At 33.1% G+C, this 25,311-nt stretch overlaps 3 protein-coding genes across 5 annotated transcripts; 2 read left to right on the forward strand and 1 right to left on the reverse strand.

Annotated features, from left to right (window-relative positions):
• Positions 1-480: 480 nt before the first annotated feature.
• LOC110647363 (uncharacterized) lies at positions 481-4,475 on the reverse strand. The gene is made up of 5 exons (XM_021801158.2): positions 4,009-4,475; positions 2,364-3,339; positions 1,453-2,262; positions 1,251-1,369; positions 481-1,163 (listed from the first exon to the last, which is right to left on the reverse strand). Exons 2-5 carry the CDS (start codon positions 3,337-3,339, stop codon positions 654-656), a joined length of 2,415 nt encoding a protein of 804 aa, XP_021656850.2. The 5' UTR covers positions 4,009-4,475; the 3' UTR covers positions 481-653.
• A 1,190-nt stretch (positions 4,476-5,665) lies between these two features.
• Positions 5,666-7,916, forward strand: LOC110647364 (mitochondrial import inner membrane translocase subunit TIM14-3). The gene is made up of 3 exons (XM_021801159.2): positions 5,666-5,825; positions 6,204-6,382; positions 7,484-7,916. The coding sequence occupies exons 1-3, from the start codon at positions 5,823-5,825 to the stop codon at positions 7,638-7,640; spliced, it is 339 nt and encodes a 112-aa protein (XP_021656851.1). The 5' UTR covers positions 5,666-5,822; the 3' UTR covers positions 7,641-7,916.
• Positions 7,917-15,869: 7,953 nt separating this feature from the next.
• Positions 15,870-24,492, forward strand: LOC110647365 (serine/arginine-rich splicing factor SR45a). 3 transcript variants are annotated; one of them, XR_009151367.1, is made up of 8 exons: positions 15,870-16,004; positions 16,670-16,694; positions 16,809-16,892; positions 17,044-17,155; positions 17,891-18,040; positions 18,159-18,304; positions 18,749-18,812; positions 24,042-24,092. XR_009151367.1 is itself a non-coding variant. In XM_021801160.2 (7 exons), exons 2-7 carry the CDS (start codon positions 16,672-16,674, stop codon positions 24,242-24,244), a joined length of 636 nt encoding a protein of 211 aa, XP_021656852.2. In that variant the 5' UTR covers positions 15,873-16,004; positions 16,670-16,671; the 3' UTR covers positions 24,245-24,492. The 3 variants fall into 3 exon arrangements, 2 of the variants coding, with proteins under 2 accessions (XP_021656852.2, XP_058009657.1); XM_021801160.2 differs by lacking the exon at positions 18,159-18,304 and having other exon boundaries at positions 15,873-16,004; positions 24,042-24,492; XM_058153674.1 differs by lacking the exon at positions 18,159-18,304 and having other exon boundaries at positions 15,890-16,004; positions 16,659-16,694; positions 24,042-24,492.
• The last annotated feature ends 819 nt before the right edge of the window (positions 24,493-25,311 follow it).

Below are 25,311 nucleotides of genomic sequence, written 5' to 3' on the forward strand. Positions count from 1 at the left end.
CTCTTCTCTTGATAAGGTCATGGTTGTGCAAGTGACTGCAGCTCCATGCAAAATCAGGATTGACCTGCAGTGTCAATAGAGCATTAACCAATTTTGCTAACAGGAAAGATTTTGTGAAGCTGTTCCTATACCCAGCATCCGAAATTATTCATAATACAGAACTTGACCATATTTCTCATATTGGCAACTTATGCATGTGCATTCTACGCAAGCTGTATGATAAGTAAACCAGCTAAATTGAGTATGGTGCTAAAATGAGGGAAAAATGAAAACAATTAAAATAATTTCATAATGGATTACTCTCCTCGCAGTAGACAAACCTACAGATATTGATGCATACAAACCTAGTTATTAAAGGCTCAATGCGCACTACGGTGCCAAGAATCTTGGAGCCTAGGTGCAAGACACACAACTGAGTGAGGCAAGGCGCAAAAATTAAAAAGAAAATGCATTAAAAATCAAATAAATGTGAAATCAAACTTCAAATAACATAAAACTAAAAATATTAATAACTAATAAGCATTCAAGTAACATGTTTATAATTCAAATAAAATAAAAATAAACTACTAAAGTTTAAGACGCTAATATATTGAAACTTGAATAGTCTTTTAATTCTCAAAACTAAAGTCAAGTAATCATAAAATAACTATTCTTCAATCTTCATCAAAAGTAGCATCATAATCTTCTTCATCAAGAGTAGCATCATAATTTTCTTCATCTTCTTCTATAGCTTCATCCTCTTGATACTCATCTTCAAAATCAATATTTTCATCATCTTCCTCATCTTTAAAAAGTAAAGGAGTATTAGTTCTCAAGTTAGTGGATGATGCTCTTTCTTTTTCCTTTGGCATAGATCTTGAAATAGATGCTGATTCAACATTTTTTTCTTTCCCTGATTTAGTGTTGTAGGCATTCTCTTCAACTCCAATAGCAGTAACCATATTCAATGTCAAGGTGTCATCTTTAAAAACAAGCTCATCTCTATCTAACTCTTCCTTCATTTTACCCATCAACCATTCATTATTATCATCTATGTCTTTCAATGAGATAGGATCAATGTAGTCACGTGCATCATGTCGGCGCTTTAATGCCCTATTATACTTCACAAACACCAAATCATTCAAGCGTTGTTGAGCTAGCCTATTTCTTTTTTTATTATGAATCTGCAAAATATGACAAATTTAATAAGTATGGTTTATGAAAGAACAAGTTAAAGGTTTAATTCTAAAGGGATATGCTTTGTTACTTACATGCTCAAAGATGTTCCAATTACGCTCACAACCAGATGCACTACAAGTGAGGCTAAGCACTTTTATAGCAAAATTTCTCAAATTTGGAGCTGAAGATCCATAAGCCTTCCACCAGTCAACTATAAATAAAATAATGTGTATTAATTATTATTCAAAAAGACTACAAGACAAGATTAAATACTTATGATTAAAATCATATTACCTGGAGATATCGTCTTTCGATTTCTAACTGCCATATCGATTCCAAATATGCCTTCAACATTTTGATACAAAATTAATTGTTTCACGATTTTGTCTTGCTCTTCTTCACTTGGAATCAACCTTTGCATAACTTTATATAAACCAAGCATAACCTTTTCATCTTGATAAATATCAGCATTTGAATAAAAGAATTCAGGATTCAAATAATATCCAGCTGCATGCAAAGGTTGGTGGAGTTGGCCTTCCCACCGTTTATCAATAATCTCAAATATGGCCTTGTATTTTTCTTCATTTTCACCAAATGACTTTGCAATTGCTTCTTTAGCCCTATCCATGGCCTTATAAATATATCCCATTGCCGGCATTTTCTCACCTTCAACTAATCTAAGCACTCGAATTAATGGACCAAATATCTTTAAGACATAAGCCATATTAGTCCAGAAAGTAGGCATCATGACAATACTACTCACTTTTTTACCAGCCGGCTCTTTTGCCCACTCACTTTTAGTCCATTCCTCTGAAGTGAACATCTTTTTCAAATTAGTCTTATGCTTATGTATGCGTTGAAGAGTGAGAAAAGCAGTTGCAAATCTTGTGACGGCAGGCCTAATTAGGTCTCTTTCACTTGTGAAGTGCCGTAACGTGTTCGCTACACCTGGACGAACACAAATGTAGCCATTCAAAGTCACTGCCCTTTTAATTGTGTTATAAATATTGGTCATTTTCCCAATATCTTCTAGAATCAAATTTAAGCAATGGGCAGCACAAGGAGTCCAACACAAATGCGGGCGCTTGACTTCTAACAATTTTCCTAGAAAAACAAAACAAATATGACAACATAAATTATTAAATACATTCTTTACTTGAAATGAAATTTAAATTATCTAATAAAAGAATTAAATTTAAATTTACCTGCAAGCACACAATTGCTAGTATTATTTGTCACAACTTGAACCACATTAGCCTCTCCAATACGCTCCACGAATCTATCAAGAAGCTCAAACATCTTTTCATCGGTCTTTGAATACTCTGAAGCGTCAATAGATTCAATGAAAACGGTTCCTTTCGAAGAATTCACCAATAAATTAATCAAGGTCCTTTGCTTCTTATTAGTCCAACTATCTACCATTATAGAACAACCATGCTTTGCCCATTCATCTTCATAAGACTTCAATGAACTCCTCACATTAGCAACTTCTTTATTCAATAAGGGAACTCGCACCTCATGGAAAGTAGGTGCCTTCAAACCAATACCAAATTGTCCAATAGACTCCACCATCACTTGAAAACTTGGATAATTGACAGCACTAAAAGGAATTCCCGCATCATACATCCACTGAGCTATAGCCCTACATGCTTTTTCTCGCAATTTCTTTTTACGTGCCTCATTTGTAGTGGTTTGCTTCATCTTTGTATTTTTCTTATCTTGCATCACTATTTCTGCATTTTGAGCAAAATATAAATCAATAGGACCCTTTGTCCTTGTCCTCTTTCTCATTTCTGCAACTTTACTACTTCCTTCCAATGAGCCTCCTGTGTTTGCAGCAATTTCATCTTCATTTTCATCATCACTAAACCTTTCAACATCTTCAAAATCTGGAAAAGAACTTTTATCAAAGCCCTTTTTTAAAACCTTTTTCTTCATATACTCTTGCATTTCTTCACATACAAGAGCTGGACGCTTCCTACACATGGTGACATTCCGAAATCCTCCAACCAAACGCTTCTTAGCTTGGTATATCCCTCCCTTTGTAACTTTGTCAAAAGAGTTGCAAACAATATCATTTGTATTTTGTGGCTTTAACATACGCACATGTTTCCAAATGGGATCTGTTTTGCTATTGTCACTTTTAGAACCAGCGGCAGCAGAAGATGTTTCGGAATCCATCTGTTACAATTTACAATCGGACAAGAAATATCAACACCAACTCCCTATGCCAATAGCATAGCAAGCTTAGCAAAGCAATTAAGTCTCAAGCAATCAATTAAAGACTCACGGTCACAAACTAAAAGTATAGATTAAAACCACATACCAAGATCACAAGTACTAAACAGAAAGAAGGACAAATGAACAGAAACCAGGTATAGATTAAATCAAATAAAAAACAAACAGTCCTACATATCCCTTAAATTGATAATCATTAATTAAATTTTCTTGAATTAAGCTTTTGAGAGTTGATGCCTAATTAGGCAAGTTGGGGTTTGAATATACACACAGGCATGGAAACTATGTTCATTTCACCTTTCTCCATGCAATAAGTGTAATGTGATTAACAATTATCAAATCATTTATCAATGCATGCCATGTGAATCTTTATAATCAATTATCAATCCACATCCAAGTTCAAGCACCATAACTCTCTCCATCAACTAAGAAGTTATCATTAATCAGATCACAAAATGGGAAAAAAAAATTAAGAAAGAAAATGAAAAACCTTGCACTGCAGAGAAGAGAAAAAAAAAAAGCCAGATCACGTCATCAAGAAGCAGAGGAGCAAGAAGAAAGAGAGAAGAAGAAGAAGAAGAAGAAAGAAGGGAAAAAAGAAAAAAGACTAACCTCGAGATTTTATTCTGCCAGCGCTGGAGCTGGAGCAGCAAAGAAGCCGGATAAGCCTTTTCTTCTTCTTCTTTTTTTTTTCTCCCTCGCTGGCTGCTGTCTGCTGTCTGCGACTAGGTTAAAGAGCCCTAAAAAAACATGGTTGCCTTTTATAGGGGGCCTGGCGTAACTGGGGCGCGCCTTGCGCCTCAGTCGGTCGCCCGCCTGGAGAGTTTCAAGGCGCTGTACCTGTTGCGCCTCTTCAATACACAGATGCACAACAGATATAGCATGCATTATCTACAATTTACAAAGATTTTGAGAATCATTCAGCAAGAAAAAAAAAATCAGGTACAGTAATTGCCAATACTGCAACTGCTAATAATGCAGCAAATGGAGCAATTCCGAGTAGTTATCTCATTCAGAAAACTAACATCAGATGTCATTCTTGCTCGAGATATAACTTCATCTTTCAACAACCCTTTCAGTTACCTGAAATACCACATAAAAACATTACTACCAAGCATTCAAAACCCAAGTACCAAGGAGTGCAAACCAAATAAAAACCAGCTTGCCTCTGGAAATGGTGATTCAACAAAGTATAAATTCATTCTTCTTGAGTACAAGCTTCATTCTGCCGTAATTGACAGTAGAAGCATGAATGGAATCAATCATCTCTTTGGGCAGCTTTTTTGGACAACTTGCTCAAAACAGCAATTATGGTTACAGTTTCTAGTCCCACTGACACTGCATCATACAGTGAATGTGGCGTCAAATCGTATTCGTGCATTGGCTCAAGCCTATACATGCAAACTCACATTCATGATCAAAAATAGATGCCCATAATCTTACATTCATAGCAATCCAAAAAAAAAAATCTTACATTCATATAAACAATATTGAGGTATGTAAATAACTACATCGAGTTATGCATATTCTGGGTTAGAAACCGATAGTAGATACCTGCAAAGGGGCTCAGCAACGGCGATGAGGAAATCGTTAGCTTGTCTATATGAAAGGAAAAAAGTCTCGAGGAAAATGCAACCATCGGAGCAGGCCCATAGTGGCTGTTTGCCACAATCCCTCTTCTTCGCTTCCTTCTCTCCGTTTGGTCAAACCACACATACAGATCAATCTCTCAATTACACACGTTCACCACAGATGATACAATCGTGATTAACATGGTCGATCATACTACCATCGCGATAATCATGTTCTGCATCTTCCCAGAAATAAACATCGTCATCTTCCTCGTTTGTGCTCCTAAGCTTAGCCTGCACACAAATTTTCTTGATTTTCGTATTGGGTATATATGAATAGCAAATTCATTGTAAAAAAAAAAATCGAGTGACCCGTAAATAATTTGAGCTTCTTGTTGGGTCGACCATTTTAAAGGCAAGTGTTAACATTATCATTTGCAACTGATGACCGATAAAAGAACGCAACATCAAGCACGTTGCGCTTCAAATATTCTGAGTGATAAAAAGATCAAGACCTTCTCTTTCTTCTGTGTTTTCTTTTCATCAGAGAAAATCCTCTTCTTTCTTCAGTCGAGCGTTTTTGGATGGTCAGAGCAGGCTGCTCAAATATATGTAAGTCAAGAAGGGACGACGGTGAGATCGCTATGAGGAGAGAATTGGGTGCGGTGGGGTCTACTCCCATTAGGCGGCGGTGGCGCACATGTAGCTTAAACGGCGGCGTATTATTAGCCCAGCAACTTATATTTATATTTCATTCATTACTGTGAAACAAGCCTCGCTGACTGTAGCTTCGTTCCTTCCCTTTGAGTTACCGACTTTCCTTCTCCACCGTCGCTAGTGTATCATAGAACAGAAATGGTGAGTCTTTATCTTGCGTCAATGGCTTTGTCCTTTCTTTTGGATTCTCAAGATAATATTTTCTTCTAGGGTTTCGAGTACTCTTTTTGTATGTGTTGGATTAGATTTATAGCCGTTTGGTTTCCCAGAAAACGCAGGAAAATTTTGTGTTCATATGCGCATTTGTTTAGGGCTTTTGTTATAATAGTCTTAAACTAAACTGTCACAAGATTCGAACCTGCCTCTTCTCGTTTTTCGTTGGTTTTCTCGGGAATCTATTTAATGGGGAAAAAGAAGTCCCGTGAAAGTTTCGATTTTTCTTTTTTTTTTTTTAATATATATCTTTCAAATTATTTTGCTTTCCTGATTAATGAGTTCAAATTGAAATTTTTGCACCAGGCTACACCATTGATAACAGGAATGGCAATAGCTGCTGCTGCTTACGCGGGCAGATATGGAATCCAGGCTTGGCAGGCATTCAAGGCAAGACCACCAACAGCTAGGATGCGCAGATTCTACGAAGGTGGTTTTCAACCTGTCATGACGAGGAGGGAAGCAGCTCTAATACTTGGAATTAGGTACATCTTTTCTCTGTAAATTTGGGTTGTAAATGAAATGATTAGTTTATTAAAAATTATAATATTTGTTTTAAAAAAAAATAATATACTCAGTAATTTTTGTTCTTTTTAATTATTTGTGATCAAACATGCAATTTGTATGTATTATATTGTAGAGAAGCTTCAAATTTAGGTTTGAAAATGTTTGCTAATTGTTTACATGCATGAACAAGCTTGAACTAGCCGATAGCCCCATACCAAGCTGAGTGAATGGCTTGGTTCATTTGCAGCCCTGTCTAAAGTAGTCTGATATTTGATTGGCTAATTGATTCCAGATTCTTTTGAGGTTTGTTTTGTTAGCCTATAACATGCAACTTTGAGGTATGATTATTGATGGCAATTTTGCTTTTGTAAATGTTGCACAATAGATTGCATATCATTTTCCATAGTTCCAAGTCTTCAGTCTTTAGTATACAATTTTATTATTCTTGTATTTTAGACAGTTTCCTTAATGTTGCCTCGCTTGTCTTAAGTAGCATTGGAATTAAGCAGCACTTAACTATGTGGTTGTTAGAGAGTAGTCAAGTCGTGTGGTTTCCAGGTAAATATCAGTTTTAGTCTCTTAAATGGGCATTCTTTTTCTTGTGAATTTGGCCTAAACCACAGTAAATATTCTGGAGAAGAGATACTCTGCTTCACCCTTTGTAATAGGCTGAGCTTCATAACTCTTGAAGCTGGAAAGATAAAGTCATCATTATTGTTGCTATCATGTTAGCATTTCTAGTTTATTTGTGTATGTATCAGTTTGGTTAGTTTGATTAACCATAGCCAATGGTGTCGAAGATAAGAGTGCAAATGATCTGAGGTCAAGTGCCTTCTTCACCTGCATTCCTTTTAGATGGGTTTGTTCTGTCATGTCTATTTAGGTATATGCATTTAGTGAGTGTCTCTGTTTGTAAGGCAAAACTTTAATATAATTTGCTTGATTCATATTATTAAGCTACTTTTACTTGTATTAAAAAATTTGGAGCCAATAATACAAACAGATGTTCTTCAAGTCTTCCAAATGCATTGTTCCACATAACATATGTCCAAACTAATACACTTCTTTTCCTGTGACAGAGAAAGTACTCCATCAGATAAGGTTAAGGAAGCTCATCGGAGGGTGATGGTTGCAAACCATCCAGATGCTGGTGGTAGCCATTACCTTGCTTCTAAAATAAATGAAGCCAAAGATATGTTGCTTGGAAAAGCTAAGGGCAGTGGCTCTGCATTTTAATGTCATTGACTGTGTTCCATCTCACCAAGGCCAATTTGTTGCAGCAAAGGTGTCAGATTACACTAATACTGCAAATGCTCAAACCAAATTCTTGAAAAGAAACATTACAATTAGAAATTCAGGGTCTTTGTTCAATTGATTGTTTGAATCCATAGATGTAACAGTAACTGAGTAACACCAATTGGAAAGTCTAATGTTATTTCTTTTACAGTGTGTAAACTAAAGAGGGTTGGTTCCTTCCTGATTATAACTTACCTTTTCCTCCCTTCACTAGAAGCATTTTTATCCTTTCTTGCACTTTCTTCACTAACATAACTAAAGGTGGCATGATTAAAGGGACGTAAGCTTTTATTTTCTTATTTATTTTGGTTTATCATGGGTTCTGCTGCTATGATCCTGTGTGTTTTCTCTGTGCTTTCTTGCTTCCCTCAAGCTTGAGTCTTTCTTATGATGATATTGATGAAATAGTATCCTACCCATTTGTAGACTTCAATGTCGACGGAGAACAGCTCAGTCCTTATGCTTGGTAAATAAGAGGTGCTTATTCTAGCCTTCAGCCATCTTAATTTCATGGTTTATCAGCGACTTCTTCTTCTTCTTCTTTTTTCTTGAGCAGAGGGTTCCAATTTTGAGCCCATGGCTCTCACCTATAATCACCTTAAGTGTGTGAAATTCTTAGGTGAACCCTGTACATCACCATGAAACTGACACAAACAATTACCAAACCCTGCTTATGTCCACAGGAAACTGTTGGGTTGATAAAGAAATGTTTGATTTTTGAATAAGGTATAATAGTTTGGTTAGTTTTCCTTTGATATCTCATGTTCAATTATATTATGGAAATTTGTGAAGGATTGATTGATGTTAATGTTTGATTCTGATGTATGTAGAATTCTCATTTCTTTCTTCTCTGCATATTTTGTTAAATCTTGTTGCAGAGTCTAAAAGGCTTCTCTTTTTGCATGTTTTTGGCTCCTTTAAGACCGTATGAACTCTCTAGCTGGATGTTCTTAAGGAAACTTAATCTTTACATTGCTATTTAAATATTTTTGTTTCATGCAATTATTTGAGTTGCAGCCATAATCGCAGAAGAAAAAAAAAATCTAAGACCACAAAGTGTACGGTGGAATTTGATCGTCTTCCTTTTGTTGTGCTATTAAATAAAAAATTTTTGGTTTTTTAACTTAAGCCTTGATCAATAATATTAATTGTTTTAATATTGTTAATTATTTTATTTAGTTGTTAATTGTTAGATATTAGTTATTAGTGATTAAATATTTATATAGTGATTTAAAATAAAAGTGTTTAGTGCAAATAATTATTAGATTAGCTGTTAAATATAAAAATAATAAGTTGATTTTATCAAAACGCTCCTTTTAACTTTTAAAAATTAAGAAGCGAATTTTTTTATAAATCACTCTCTCAACATCTAGAGTCTAAATGATAATATAAACACTATGTTAATACAAATAAAAGAAATAGTGTTTTAATTATGATCCAAACACTGTAATTTAAAAATTGTTGCGGAACAGAGTTCAAGTCATTTACAATCATCCACTCATGTGAGATATTAGAAGGCAGTAGCTTGCATGCTAGAAAAGCTTCAATATCAAGAGATTCTAAATTTGTACTCCAAATTTGATATCTAGCCATTTGGAATCCTTCCCCAGCTGTCCTTAATCACCACCATTACATGAATTTGTTTCTTATTGAAAAGTTGATAAGGAATATTACATTCCTTCAAATTGTTTGATTAGCAAATGGAATAATTAATTCCTAGAAAGTGATAAACAAACCGCTTTGATTAATGATGAACCTGCTGTTTGATTCCTTAAAAAAAAAATAAAAAAAAATCACAACTAGTTGAAGATCTGTTTCTTCATGTTGTCCCTCCTAATTAGACTAATGCTACACAACTAGTCTAATCCAAATTTTTTCTTTTTTAATATTTAAATTCAATTGTTATTGTATTTTTAACTTGATTCATCTCATGATTCAAACTCTTAATTAAATAAATTTTAACCTATCAGAGTTACAAATCATAATTACTTATATATATACTCTTAAAAACTTAGAAGTTGAAGATCTCAAGGTTCTACTTTCTTTCTCATATATTATCTATTACTATTCTCTACTTGTTTTATTCAATTTCATAATTAAAATTGATAATTTTATTTATATAATTTTTATTAAACTTTGATATTTAATATAGACTAGTTTTTTTTATCTAACATGCGCTGCACGTTATGTGTACTGTTTGTACATCCTCATTATATATATATAAGTAGTATTATAAAATAATGTAATGTCACATTTAATTTTATAGTGTTTTTTGGTTTATTTTATAAGATTGTTATAGTAAATCAATTGGCTTCAAAATACAGGTTTACTATAGTGTTCATATTATTTTGATATAAATATTGAATATTTTGATTATATTCGAATATAAATTTTGTTATTATATTATCTATGTGAGAGTAAGATTTCTTTGTGGATGATATTCTTCATATATGTTTCCTTCTTTTCTTTTTTCTTTTCACCTTATTTGACTTGATAGGAACTTTCCTGGTTGACATCGATACTCCTCTTGATAGTGCTACTATAATATACATGTTGTTGATAGGAGAAAACATCTTTTGATAAAATATACACTGACATTTGATACTGTTTGTCCTTAGGCTTTATTTATTGTCATTGTAAAGTATAAACAATTGTAAATTGCTTTCTTTTGAAATAAAATGTATATTATTCATTTTCTATATGCAATAGCGATATTATAAATAAAAATATTTGCTTCTTAGCATGTTGTCTAACCGGTATTTTCGCATATATTACATTCCTTCTAAATTTTTTTTGAATGCTGAGCATTAAACACCTTTTATTGTTAGTAGGTCATCAAATGATTTTGAATCTTTTATATAGTTTAAGAGCAGTCTTAAATAGTACCTCTCACCTTTTATCATATTCACTACTTTTACACAATGTATTACTTGTCTTATTTTTTGTTAGGACTATAATCAATCATACTTGTTTAATTTATAATAAGAGATTCACTATATAATAGTTGTCTTGTATCCTCATCGATCAAGTATATTTTGAAAAACTCTATTAGCATTATTCTCCATATATGATCTTATTGCACAACATAAGGATCGTGATAGGTAATGAATTATTTGACTAAGTTTATTTTTACGGCTTTCGTATTTCAATGCAAAAGAGCTTATTTCTAACTTTTATGACTTATTATTGTATGACAATAACAAATATTTCTTAAAATAATTTTTGAAACAACGTATCTCTTGATAAAAATTAATGTTAAAGGTTTATTTGACATATTTAATAGGTATAATTGGCTTTAATTAGGATTCAAACTTGAGATTTTATAACTCTGTAAATGATTTTAAAACCACTGAAGTAAAACTTATTGATTTTTTTGACATTATTATTTAAATTTTTATTAAAAATGTTACCTTAAATACATTAACCAGATGTCATTAAATGTGTATATTTTAATAATAAATTTAATTGGTAATAATAAATACCTAATAGATTTTTTTATTGATGTCTTTTTTTATTTTTGAAAAATAATGTATTTATATTAAATTGCTTCACTTAACATTTTAAATCATAAATTAGATATATAAAGTGAGTATGCTAACATGGGTGTAATGTGAAGCTTTTATTTGTTAAGTTTTTTCTAATTATTTAAAAGTAATAAAATATATAATTTATAAAAAATTATTATTGATATATGGACGTAATATTAATTTCTAAAGTTTACATGTATTTATCATCATTATCAAGTATTTATTATCATTGTCACTATAGTTTCACCTTTTGTCTTTGCCTCTTGCAAATCGATTTATTTCGGGATTTGATGATCTGGGTTGTATTTCTGATGCCTTATTAATGTGTTCTGAGTTTTCTGTATGCTTCATATTAAATGCTTGTGTTTTTTTGTGAATGTTTTTCTTCTTCTTTGTTATTATAATTTGGTTTCATCTTGTTTGATCCTTATTCTTTATACTTCAGTTTTGATGAAAATTGCAGTGTTGTATAATTATGATGTGGTTGTATGTATAATATTTATGTGTTGCTTGATTCCTTTTGCACAGACATCACAAGCCACATAATAGCTATTGTATTCCTTCCAATAAAATGAGCTTAAATAACTATTTATTATGTGAAGGATTTTTCATATACAAACCTTTCTATTGAGTCATCTGTTCAGAACTATTTTCCTCACCATGGAATCATTCTATTGGAATTGTAATCATATCCAAATTTGATATTTGTTTTCTTCTCATTTTCCAACTCTAATGAAGTTAGTCAAGAACCTTCGGGACTCTAAATTGTGATACAAAGGCAAGTAAATGTCATTATATAATTGTTTTTTCATTGCTAATAAAAAAATATAAATAATATGTGCATTTTATTAGGTATGTATTAGAAAAAAAAAATTCAATTAGGATTCACTAACATTTATGTTTTTTAATATTTTACATATTTTTAATCTACTAAAAAAAATTACTATTTCTATTCTAATCCTAACAAAGTACTATAACATTAACGTATAGCTTTTTTGTTATATATATTTATATTTAATTTTATAATTATAAATGAATATTTTGAATTATAAAAAAATAATTAAGTAGAATTTAAATACAAATAGGACTGAAAATTTTTAATTTATATAAATTCTAAAATTAATTTAAATAGTAAAAAATAATATAATTATAAATAATAAAATTGGTGAAGGATATTTTGAGAAATCCCAACGTTCTTCCCTCATTTATATATTATATAAATTACATACTAATTAAATATTTTTTTTATAAATTAATCAATATTTTTATCCATTGTTGAATTTATAAATCTTATGTAAATACTACTAATTGATAAGCTTTATATATATATATATATATATAAAGCTTATCAATTAGTAGTATTTACATAAGATTTATAAATTCAATTTTAATTAAAACTAATTTATATATTAATGTAATAATTAAGAATTTTAGAAATATATCTATAATTAAGAAAAATTTAAATTTATTTTATATGAAATATTTTTTTAATGAACTTATAAGAAATTAAATTAAATGAAAATTTTAAAAATATTAATAAAAGAATTTATATATTTGGTTGATAAAAATTAATTTCTTTTTTCATTTTTTTATGTAAATTCAAATATAATTATATTAAAACAATTTTATATAAATAATTATAAATTAGAGATAAAAATTTATTAGGATTCATTAAAAAAGTTATTTATATAAATAAAATATCTTTCTATTTTTTTCTGTAAATAATATAAATCATGAAGGTTTTTTTATAAAATTTTATTTAAAACTATATTATAATAAAAATTTAATTAAGTAGACTTTAAGTACAAGTAGAACTAAGAATTTTAGATTTATATAAATTCTAAAATTATATAAACAATTAAATTTTAAGTCCTAAAAATTTTAAATTTATATAAATTTTAAAATTAATTTAAATATTAAAAAATATAATTGCAAATACTATAAATAATAAAGGGCAATTTGGTCAAAGCTAATGTTCCCCCTCTCTCTCTTTCTCATATTTATATATTATATGGATGAATGGAAATTTTGACAAATATTTCTATTAATTTTTAATGACATGTTTTTTATTTTGATAATTATATTTGTGTAAATTGTAAACCTATAAAATTTTCTTGAAATTTTAAGTTATTACTTTTGTAATTATATATGTGTATTTTGAATTGGGAACTAATTAATAAAATTTTAAGTTAGTAAAATATTAAACTTTGATATTTAATATTGATGGATGAAAAATTTTATTAATTTTTAATGACTTATGTTTTATTTTGGTAATCATATTCATGTATAAATTGTAAACTTATAAATTTTTTTCATGAAATTTTAAGTTATTACCTTTATAATTATGTGTATGTTTGAATTAGAACTAATTAATAAAATTTTAAGTTAGTAAAATTAAAAAGTTAATATCATGAGTAAAAATAAATTTATTGATGTGTATTTTATGAAAAGAAATTTTTAAAATTTAGAAACTACTTTTTCAACTATAATTGAAAGTGATCACTCATTCTTTAGAAGAGAAAAAAAAAATATAAGGTCTAATTAATAAAATTTTAAGTTAGTAAAATTAAAATGTTAATATTATGAGTAAAAATAAATTTAATTATGCATATTTTATTAAAAGAAGTTTTTAAAATTTAGAAATTATTTTTTCAACTATAATTGAAAGAAGAGAAAAAAAAATATCTTTACCCCATGTTAATTTCTAGTTCTGTCACGCTAATGGGTCGAAGTGGCCCATCTGATACAAATGAAAATTTAATTTGATTTTGATAGGCATATAATTATTAAAATCTTAATACAAATTTAAATTTCATTTAACATTATATATATAAAGAGAGAGAGCCTTGGCTACTTTAAAATTGTCAAATAGCTTATTAAAAAGTCTTCATTAAATATAATTAAAAAAATAAAAAAATATATGTATATTAATCAACTTATCATAATATTTTGAAATTTAGAATTAAATGAACATGCCTTCATATTTTTTTTATCAAATGAAAGGTTAATCAATTGCTACAAAAATTATAAGGTATTATATTGTTACACTCTTATAAAATAATTTAGAGATAAATGAAATTTTAATTTGTTTTTGATATACATATAATTGTTCAAAATTTTAATGCAAATTTAAATTGTATTTAACTTAATTAATTAAAAATTCTATTAACATACTAAAATTATAAAATAAATATTAATATAAAATAAAATAATAAATAATCTACATAAGGCATCATCAAAATAACTAGTTATCAATTAACATAATGTAACGAATAATAAAAATATATGACAAATGATACATGAAATCTATCAATTAATTCAATATAAAAATAAATTATTAATAAAAATGTGACAAATAAAATTTATCAACTAATTCAATATGAGGTTTGCGTAAATCTTTCCTCCATCTTTTCTTTGCTCATCCTATTTATAGACTTGAGTCTCTCTTTCGTTTTCTCTTTTTTTGGTTTCACTCATTTGAGACACTAGGTCTTTTCTCTGTCGAGCTTTATCGACTGTCTCATGTCCCTTTGGCGGGAGATGGCCCCCTTCTTCAGCTCTACATGGGTCCATCCACACCCCTCTGACACGGCTATATATAATTTTACCTTGTAATTTGTTGCATGCAAGACTGCGGTTCATTTGTAAAGGTTATCTAAAACCTGCGAAGGAATATGAAATAGCTTAGGTTCCAAGAGTAACAGCAATAGGGCTTTCTTATTGTAGCGTGTATTTGCTGGTGGGTAGGGTGGGTTGGTGACTGTGTCTTCCGACTTAAAGCAAAGATCTGCTGGCATCAATGAGTTCTCCATTTTGTCTGTGTGGTATTTCTTGGGGATGCTACCAATGTTGCGCCCTTGGGCATCCATTCTCTTAATGGCCGAAGATGCAAAAGAGTTCTACCTCGTGCTTGTGTGCTCCCCTTGACTTCGGATATGCTCTGCACCATGGTTCTGGGTGCGTCTAATGCTTGAAGGTCCTTTTGGGTTGCTCGTCTTCTAGGCACTATTTGTGGATAGAATCACTACCTTAGCTTATGTGTTTCCTTTGTGCTTCGTCCAGTTGTCTTTTGCCTGCTCGACGATGACTCAGCTTCAGTTCGGATGTGAGAGCAGTAGCATCGTCTCCCAACTTGTCTGGATACCTGCTTTCAGGTCAAGCCAGAATTAGGTCTAATTTCCTTTTATTTAATTTTGATGTGGGTTGATTTTGGCTTGGGTACCTACCCTTTTTCTCACAATCACATGTGACTCCCTTTTTATTATATAATAATAGAAATATAAAAAGGATCCATTTTCTGTGAGAGAGAGAGGGAGCATTATTTTTTAGTGAGTGCACCTAATAATTAGCCTTTTTTTTAGATCTTGGTTACCTAGTTTGGACTTATATTAAGAGACTTTATATTTTGAGCTAAACTAAATTATATGTTAGGTTTATTCCTAATTTTTAGTGGGACTCCTTTTATTGCAATGAGTTTTTTTTTTTTTTTTTAATGTAACGGGCCTGAGGCCTCTTTTTCTACTCCAATGAATTACCATTAAAAAAAAAAAAAACCACCTTTCCTCTGTTATTTTCCAACGGTATTCTGAAATAACGGTATACAAACGATGCAAGTGCAAATCACGTGCTACTGTACAACAATATTCTCGATGTTTAATTACTCTGCCTAATGTCACTCGCTCTTATCGAAGGCTTTTCTCTTTCGCCAGAGGCAAGCAAACGCACCATAAACCGGGTCTCAGCTATCTGAGTTGACTCAGCGGAATCGGCTCCGAAGGTAATCAAAATCAACTTTCTTCATATCTTCCGCAAAGAAAACGATTTTGATTAGAACTCTTAATTGTTTGGATTAATGTAATTCTTCTGTCAGAAACAGTGGATCTCTGTGTAGACTATATTTCTATCTTCCATAAAATTGATTCCTTTCAACGCCAAAGGCAAGAGAAATTAGGAGTATGGAGCTATTTTTAAGGAATTTGTATGTCAAAAACATGCCTTGTTTGTGAATTTAAATTCTTTTCAGATTTGAATTGATTGATGTTCTGTTTGGTGGGTGAGAAAGTGCTGGAATAAGAAAGAAAATGATAAATGAATTGAAATTTCTAAATTTTGGTTTTTATAGCTTCTAATAGGACTGAAATCTGCAGTTGTTCGAGCTTCATTTCTCATATACCATATTATGTTATATAATTCGCATGTGTTTATAAGTTGTAAACGTGTGTATGTTAACAAGCTAAATGAACCATAAAATTGAATCAGGCTTTTATGCCTTAGCTGAAGATTTTAGCTGCCTTTTGAACCTAAACCCTAATCCCTAAAAATAGGTTTTGACAAGTGCACACATACTTATGTGAATATGTATGCATGCGATTCAACTATATTAATTAAGATGGTGAAGTTCTAATGTTTGGTGGAATTTTTTTTTTCTTAGGACATTGGCAGAGATGTCATACTCAAGGGAAGGGAGGTGAGTACCCGTTAAATTCCTTGGTCTTTTTTTCTGTTTTGATAGTTTATTGTTCTGTTCATTTAACTGTACTTAAAGAGTAATATGTTACATTGGGTTTCATTGTGGTCCTAGATCTGCTTCACCGCGCGCCTCAGTTTCACCTGTTAAAGGTCGTCGATCAAGGTCCTTGTCAAGGTCTCGTCGAAGTCGATCCAGGTATATGTTTAACTTTTCTTGCTTTACTGATATGTTGATTGTTTCATGCACTCTGGTGTAAAGTGCATACTTTCTCTCTCTTTGTCTGTGCTTGTCTGCGTGTCTCCATGGTAGTGAAATTTTGAATTATACTTGATTTTTGTTGCTCCAGGAGTCGTGATTCTACAGAAGCAGCAAATCCTGGAAATAATTTGTATGTAACTGGGTTATCCACTAGGGTCACCACCAGTGATCTTGAGAAGTTCTTTAACAAAGAAGGGAAGGTATAGTCATAAAAATAATTCCTGCATGCCAATGAATATGTTGCTTTGCACATTATTTTTGTTTAAGAATCACCTAACATGGTAGTACAAACTAGTGTTCACATCTCTGTTAGATAGGTTCACTTGAGATACTTCTGTGAAGTGTTTAGAGATTGCATTAACATATCTGGATTTAGAAAGTAGATTCCTAGCTCTGACATATTATGGATTTTCAATGTGAAGCCTCCCTTCAGATGTTTCTGGTAGTTTTGGAATTCTTAAATCTGGTGGAATTACACTTAGAATTGGAAGTATGTCACTGAACTCTGAAGCCTCACCAAATGATTGACTGGAAATGATTGATCGTCCTCGTCATATTCTTTAGAACCAAAGATCCAAATAGATACAATAGGAAATTGAAACCTGTGGATTATCATATTAAATAAGAACAATATTTCAGAGCTAATGGAAACAACCAAGAGAAGTATCAACATAAAAAGGATAGCATATCTGGAATATGGTTGTAATGTGCACAGTTTGTGATTCATGGTCCACCATTTGCTACACCTCTTATAATTCCAGAGCTTTTATATTCAGTCTTCCATTTCCATGTGCTAGTTTCTATTTTGACAATTCTTCCAATAAAGTAGTAACCCATAAGTTAGTAGTTTACTTTGAGTGTAAGAAAATAATTATCTTTCAGCATTATGCCAGATATTTCTATGCAGAGAAATTTTATTCAAGTTCTGTTTTCAGGTTGTGGAGTGTCATCTGGTAACAGATCCTCGCACCAGAGAATCCCGTGGATTTGCTTTTGTTACCATGGAAAAAGTTGATGATGCTGATCGCTGTATCAAGTATTTGAATCGTTCAGTGCTTGAAGGACGATTAATCACTGTGGAAAAGGTAATTTTCTATTGAAGGATTTAAAAAGAAACAATGTAGGGAAACTGAGTTATTTTCATGTCATTATTGTTTGGAAGTTCTTTCTTCAGAGATGTTGCCTGATAAGTTTTGGCAGCAGGTCTGGTTTGTGTAACTCCATCGAATTCACAATCTAAGCTCTTAACAGTTGAATCTATACCTTCACGAATCACGACATGAGTTCTGCATCGACATTTCAAACACATCGATTCAAATTCGACTATTTTGCAGAGGGTTGTATGCCCTGTAATGCTTTCTTCACTAGTAATAGTATCTGACCTGGCTTTTATTTATTTTTTGTTTTATTTTGAAATATCCTATACAGAGAACAAGTATTGCCAATGCACCATTTTGTTATCTTATTATGTTAATTACCAAAGGCTGACTTACTAAAACAAATGATGATGAATGATAACTCTAGTAGTCTTTACTAGTGGTCAACATAAGCCATGATAGCAAGAGTGGCAGAATGAAACTCTATGCAGCAACTGTGACTCTTGTGCAGATTGTTATCATCAATTCCAGATGGCAATATGCAGTTACGTTATGAAATATAAATGAGTTTCAAAGAGCTGTTTGTGGAATGGATGATAGTTCACTTACTAAATTGTACTTCGCCTTTGATCCTTTTCATTTTAACTTCCTCTTTTCCATATCATGATATTGTTTGTGTTCTCTGTGCACATGCAGGCAAAAAGGAATCGTGGCAGGACACCAACTCCTGGCAGGTATCATGGTCTGAGAGATAGGCGAGGTACTTTCTGAAACTACTCTCACATTTGTGTGTGTAGAAAGAGATGATTCACATTGATTTCAATTAATCTGTACATGGGTATATATATACAATTAATTCCTATAATTGTGTTCTACTAATTAGGAAGAAATCCTAAATAAGAAATCCTAAATAGGAATACAGAATACAGAATATATAGAGAAATAATATAATGATTGACTTTCCATAACATAGTAATTGACTTTCCATAACACTCCCCCTCAAGTTGGAGCATAGATGTTAATCATGCCCAACTTGTTACAAATGTAGTCAATCCTAGCTCTATTCAGAGCTTTTGTGAAAATATCTCCTAACTGCTCTCCAGTTTTGATGTGTCCTGTTGAGATGATCTGTTGTTAAATCTTTTCACGAATAAAGTGACAATCAATCTCAATATGTTTGGTCCGCTCATGAAACACCGGATTAGAAGCAATATGAAGAGCAGCTTGATTATCACACCACAATTTCGCAGGCAGGGAGGTCTTAAAACCTGTCTCATCTAGTAATTGAAGTATCCACATTACCTCACATACTGATTGTGCCATGGCTCTGTATTCGGATTCAGCACTAGATCGAGAAACTACACTCTGCTTCTTGCTTCTCCAAGACACCAAATTTCCTCCAATAAAAACGCAATATCCAGTAGCTGACCTCCTGTCAACCCTAGATCCAGCCCAGTCGGCATCTGAAAAACATTCAACATTCAAATGCCCATGATTACCATATAGTAAACCTCTTCCTGGAGCGCCCTTCAGATAACACAAGATTTGTTTTAAGGCTTCCCAATGAGTAACAGTTGGGGAAGACATAAACTGACTTACCACACTAACGGCATAAGCAATGTCAGGACGAGTGACTGTAAGGTAGTTCAATTTTCCTACCAATCTCCTGTATCTCTCTGGATCTTCAAACAACTTACTATCCCCTGCTAACAATTGTAAAGTTGGAGTCATTGGTGCGCTACAAGGCTTAGCACCTAATTTTCCTGTCTCTGTCAATAGATCGAGGACATATTTTCTTTGAGACAAGAAAATACCCTTCTTACTTCTCATAACTTCGATACCCAAGAAATACTTTAACAATCCCAAGTCTTTGGTCTGAAACTGAGTTTGGAGGAAGGTTTTAAGAGATGAAATACCTGCAGAGTCACTCCCAGTGATGACAATGTCATCCACATAGACTACCAAGAGAATTAGATCAGCCTCAGATTGCCTATAAAATACTGAGTGATCACACTTACTCTTTTGCATACCAAATTCTTGTATTGCTTCACTGAATCTCCCAAACCATGCCCTAGGACTTTGTTTCAAGCCATAAAGAGACTTTCGAAGCCTACAAACTTTACCCAACTCCCCCTGAGCAAGAAACCCAGGTGGTTGCTCCATATACACTTCCTCCTGAAGATCACCATGAAGAAAAGCATTTTTGATATCCAATTGATGCAGGGGCCAATCATATGTAGCTGCTAAAGAGATAAACAAGCGAATAGAAGTAAGTTTAGCTACAGGAGAAAAAGTATCAGAGTAATCAACCCCATATGTCTGAGCATATCCTTTTGCTACAAGGCGTGCTTTTAACCTAGCCACAGAACCTTCAGGATTTACCTTTACTGTAAATACCCATTTGCAACCAATAGCTTTCTTACCAGTGGGCAAAGGTAATAGTTCCCATGTACTATTAGCATCTAAAGCCTCAATTTCCTCTTTCATAGCATCACACTACCCAGGATGAGGCAATGCCTCATCAACAGTATTAGGGATAGGAACAGAGTCTAAAGAAGTAACAAAACACCGAGAATAAGAAGACAATTGATTATAAGAAACAAAAGAAGAGATAGGGTAAGTATATGAACGTTTACCTTTACGAAGAGCAATGGGTAAGTCTAGATTAGAATCATGGTCACTATGAGGTACAGGATCTCCCAACGAAGTAGCTGGTGGAGGATCTGAGTCAAGAATCTCCAATCTCCTGGAATAAACATGAACAACAGGAGGTCGAGTAGGTCTAGAGACAGAAGGAACAGGTTGTGGGAGAGGACTAGACATTGGTTGGACAGTATATATTAAGAGATCATCCTCCTCCCCCTGACTCTCATACATAGATGATGGAGGAAAAAATGGAGTGGACTCAAAAAATGTGACATCTGCAGAAACAAGATAACGATTAAGAGTATGAGAGAAACAACGGTACCCTTTTTGGAGCCGGGAGTACCCAAGGAAGACACATTTGAGAGATTTTGGATCCAATTTAGTAACCTGTGGACGAACATCACGCACAAAACAGGTACAACAAAAAATACGGGGTTCAATAGGGAACAAAGATTTTGTAGGAAACAAAGTAGTATAAGGAATATCCCTGTTAAGAACAGAAGACGGCATACGATTGATAAAAAAACATGCCGTAGAAACTGCATCCGCCCAAAAGTGTTTAGGTACTTTCATCTGAAAAAGAAGAGCACGAGTTACCTTAAGAAGATGACGATTTTTTCTTTCGGCCACGCCATTTTGGGATGGGGTATTTACACAGAAAGACTGATGAAGAATGTCATTTTGTGTCGTATAAGGCTGAAATTGTGGTGAAAAGTATTCTTTGGCATTGTCACTTCTTAATATGCGCACAGAAATATTAAATTGAGTTTTGATTTTATTACAAAAGGCACAAAAGATAGAAAACAACTCAGAACGATTCTTCATTAAATATAACCAGGTAACACAAGAGTAATCATCAACAAAAGTAACAAAATAACGAAATTCAGTTTTATATGTAACAGAACAAGGACCCCAAACATCAGAATGAACTAACTCGAAAGGGGATGAAGCCCGTTTATTGACTCTAGACACAGAAGGCAAACGATGATGTTTTGCAAACTGACACGACTCACATTCTAGTACTGATAAATACTGAAATTGAGGACACAGCTTCTTCATGGTAGACAAAGAAGGATGACCCAATCTACAATGAGCTTCAAGAGGTGTTAAGGTACTGGAGCAAACAAGCGACAGCAGTACATGATTTTCCAGAATGTAGAGACCACCTGACTCGCGTCCTCTACCAATAATCTGCTTCGTTGTAAGATCCTGAAACAAACACTGGTCAAGAAAAAAGGAAACATAACAATTTAAGGTACAAGTAAGTTTACTAACAGAAAGTAGATTAAAAGAGAATTTTGGTAGACACAAAACAGAAGACAAAGAAATTGATGAAGTCGGGTTCGCAGTTCCAGAACCCATGACACAAGAAGTGGAACCATCAGCTAAAGTAACAGTAGAGGAAGTGAGATTAGACTGAAAAACAGATAGAAGACTAGAATTACCTGTCATGTGATCTGTCGCACCAGAATCAATAACCCATTTGGATGAAGAAGACACAAGGCATGTAGTGGATTTACCTGACTTAGCAATCGCAGTGACAGGGGAACTGGTAGGCTTTAGAGATGCCTGATACTGGGAAAATTGTGCAAAATCCTCTGCAGATACCAAAATAGTTTTCTCAGAGGAAGATACTGTAGAACTCTCTGCTGCCAGTCCTGATTAGAACTAGCCTCTCCATTACGCTGATTACTTCTGTTGCCTGTAATTTCTCCTCTACTTCCTCTTCTATTACCCTGTTGTCCATTTGGATTACGGCTAATAAGAGCACTACTGGCAGGCTGTGAAGATTGAGTACTCTCTATACGAAGGACCCGTGTAAATGTTTCATGCAAAGAGGAAATCTCAGGACTGGAGAGAATCTGAGATTTAGCAGTCTCATACTCTGAAGGAAGGCCTGCAAGAAAACTCATAACAGCCAGTTGCTCCCGTTGGGCCTGCTGGACTTTCACATCAGGACTAAAAGGCAACAATACATTAAGTTCCTCATATACCCGTTTAAAATCCATAAAATAAGCCGTGAGAGACTTATCCTCTTTCTCAGCACGGTAGAATGCCTTACAAACATCATAAATACGGGAGATATTTCCTTTACCAGAATACAAAAAATCTAAGTAATCCATCAATTCCTTAACAAATTCATAGTGATTAATTAAACTAATTACCTCACTATGAATCGAGTTTCGAAGCTGCAAAAACAAACGAGCATCCTCCCTTAGCCAAGTTTGTCGTGTATCATCAGTGGGTGGATCTTTAATAAGGTGATCATCCTTATCAATGCTACGCAAATAGACCCTAACAGTCTTACTCCACTCCAGGTAATTCGAACTATTAAGTTTGTGTCGGAATCACATCAGAAATAACATTCTTATTGTCTGCCATTTATTGAGACAAAGAAAACTAACCGAAACGTTAATCCAAAGTGCTTATAGCAGCAAAATAACCCAAAATCACAAATCAAGCAAATACCGAAATAGGATCTGAGAGCCAAACCTCAGAAGTCCTTTAATGGTATACTGGATCAAGCAACAGCACACAGTGGTGGAATGAGGGGGTTGAGGCGACGCCGGTGATGTTGATCGGGGTTGAAACGGCCGATCGGCGGCCAAGATCTCTCCTGAGCTGGGTAGTGAGAACAAATAGTCACCCTACCACAAATCAAGCAGCAAAATAACCCAAAATCACAAATCAAGCAAATACCGAAATAGGATCTGAGAGCCAAACCTCAGAAGTCCTTTAATGGTATACTGGATCAAGCAACAGCACACAGTGGTGGAATGAGGGGGTTGAGGCGACGCCGGTGATGTTGATCGGGGTTGAAACGGCCGATCGGCAGCCAAGGTCTCTCCTGAGCTGGGTAGTGAGAACAAATAGTCACCCTAGATTGATGACATGCTCTGATACTATGTAGAAAGAGATGATTCTCATTGATTTTAATTAATCTGTATATAGGTATATATATACAATTAATTCCTATAATTGTGTTCTACTAATTAGGAAGAAATCCTAAATAAGAAATCCTAAATAGGAATACAGAATACAGAATATACAGAGAAATAATATAGTGATTGACTTTCCATAATATAGTGATTGACTTTCCATAACAGTGTGAGACTCTGTATTTCAATATTCTCGCCCCTTAGGCCCTTAATGTTTCAGGGCTGCAACAAGCTCACTAGCTCAAAACATTAAGTAAATAAGGTTTCTATTCAGTCTTAAAATGTCCTTCGTAACATTTCCTTAATGTTTTTTTGGCAAAGTTCAAGACATTACAATAATTGCGTGGGATAATTGATTCTTGCTTCATCAGTACTTTGTATATTTATTGGTCTAAAATGTGCAGGTCGTGGCCACAGACGGTCCCGCAGCTACTCACCTCGCCGATGGGATGACAGAGACAGAGACAGAGACAGAGACAGAGATTATTATTCAAGGGACCGGCGTGGAAGATCACGGTCTCCATATAGTAGGAGGGGAGATGATTATGATTCACATAGGAGGCACAGGGATCGCTCGTTGTCAGCTGACCGTGGCTACCGTAGATAAACCAAGAAAGTCTCATCTCCTCCCTCTTGCTCATCAAACTTTATCTGGATTCCTTGTGGAAGTATGTGCGGAATTGCTTTGACAATCTCCTTTCCTGGTCTGTATTTGTATCCTTATATAATTTTTTTGTGTTAGGATTTTATGCGATAATATGTTCTGCCATGCAATTGGCGAGTTCTCTGTTGTGATGGACCATTTTCTTTGCTCATTTTGATAAGAACATTTTGTGATGTTAATTGGATGACAAATCTGGCCCACCGTAGGAGTTGCATTGATGTCATCGAAATCTCTTGCATCAACCCTGGCCCATAATGAAATTAATGTGGCCCAACTCCGAGGAAATGTATTTGTTTTGTTTACATAAACACCTCAATGGAGATGCAAGTATAAAGAACAGATGAAGTGTTTTCTTTCTTTTTTTTTTTTTTTTTTTTGTAAAAATTATTATTTGGTTGAATTTGGGTAAGTTGTGTTCTACTGTTCTTTCTCTGCGTGCTTTTTTGTATATCCCGATGAATTTTCAAAAGAAGAAATGAAAATGACTGGAATACATTTTTGTCCCAAAAATCTAGTACTAACCAACCAACTAGGTTGGCTCCTTTTCTTAATTGACAAGACCCTCACAAATGGTTGAGTAATCGATCAGTCTCAAAAGAGCCATACAATATGAGTTGAAGTTTGAAATTTGAAACCCACCATGCAATTGCAAGTACTTATAAGTTTATTAGTATTATAAATTTATTTTACTAAACATTTAATTTAATAATTATTAAATTTATTTTTATATATGATTTATATAAGATGCATATAAAATTTGTATTAAAGACACTTTTTTTTTTTTTTTTTTTGAAATTGCAAGATAGCATAACCAAAGTAAAATGGGCAGATTACATGAACTATTCAGCGTAAATCAGCCCTACCAATATTGTTAAAAACAATACCGCTACAACCCTTAGAACACAGGAAGCTAAAACCATCCAAACCTCCACAACAATGTCGTCGACTACCCAAAATAGGATTGATGCAGAAGCTGAGGAAAAAGAATAGTGGCACCAAAGACAACGAAA

Source organism: Hevea brasiliensis, chromosome 9, assembly GCF_030052815.1.
Source record: "Hevea brasiliensis isolate MT/VB/25A 57/8 chromosome 9, ASM3005281v1, whole genome shotgun sequence".
NCBI lineage: Eukaryota > Viridiplantae > Streptophyta > Magnoliopsida > Malpighiales > Euphorbiaceae > Hevea > Hevea brasiliensis.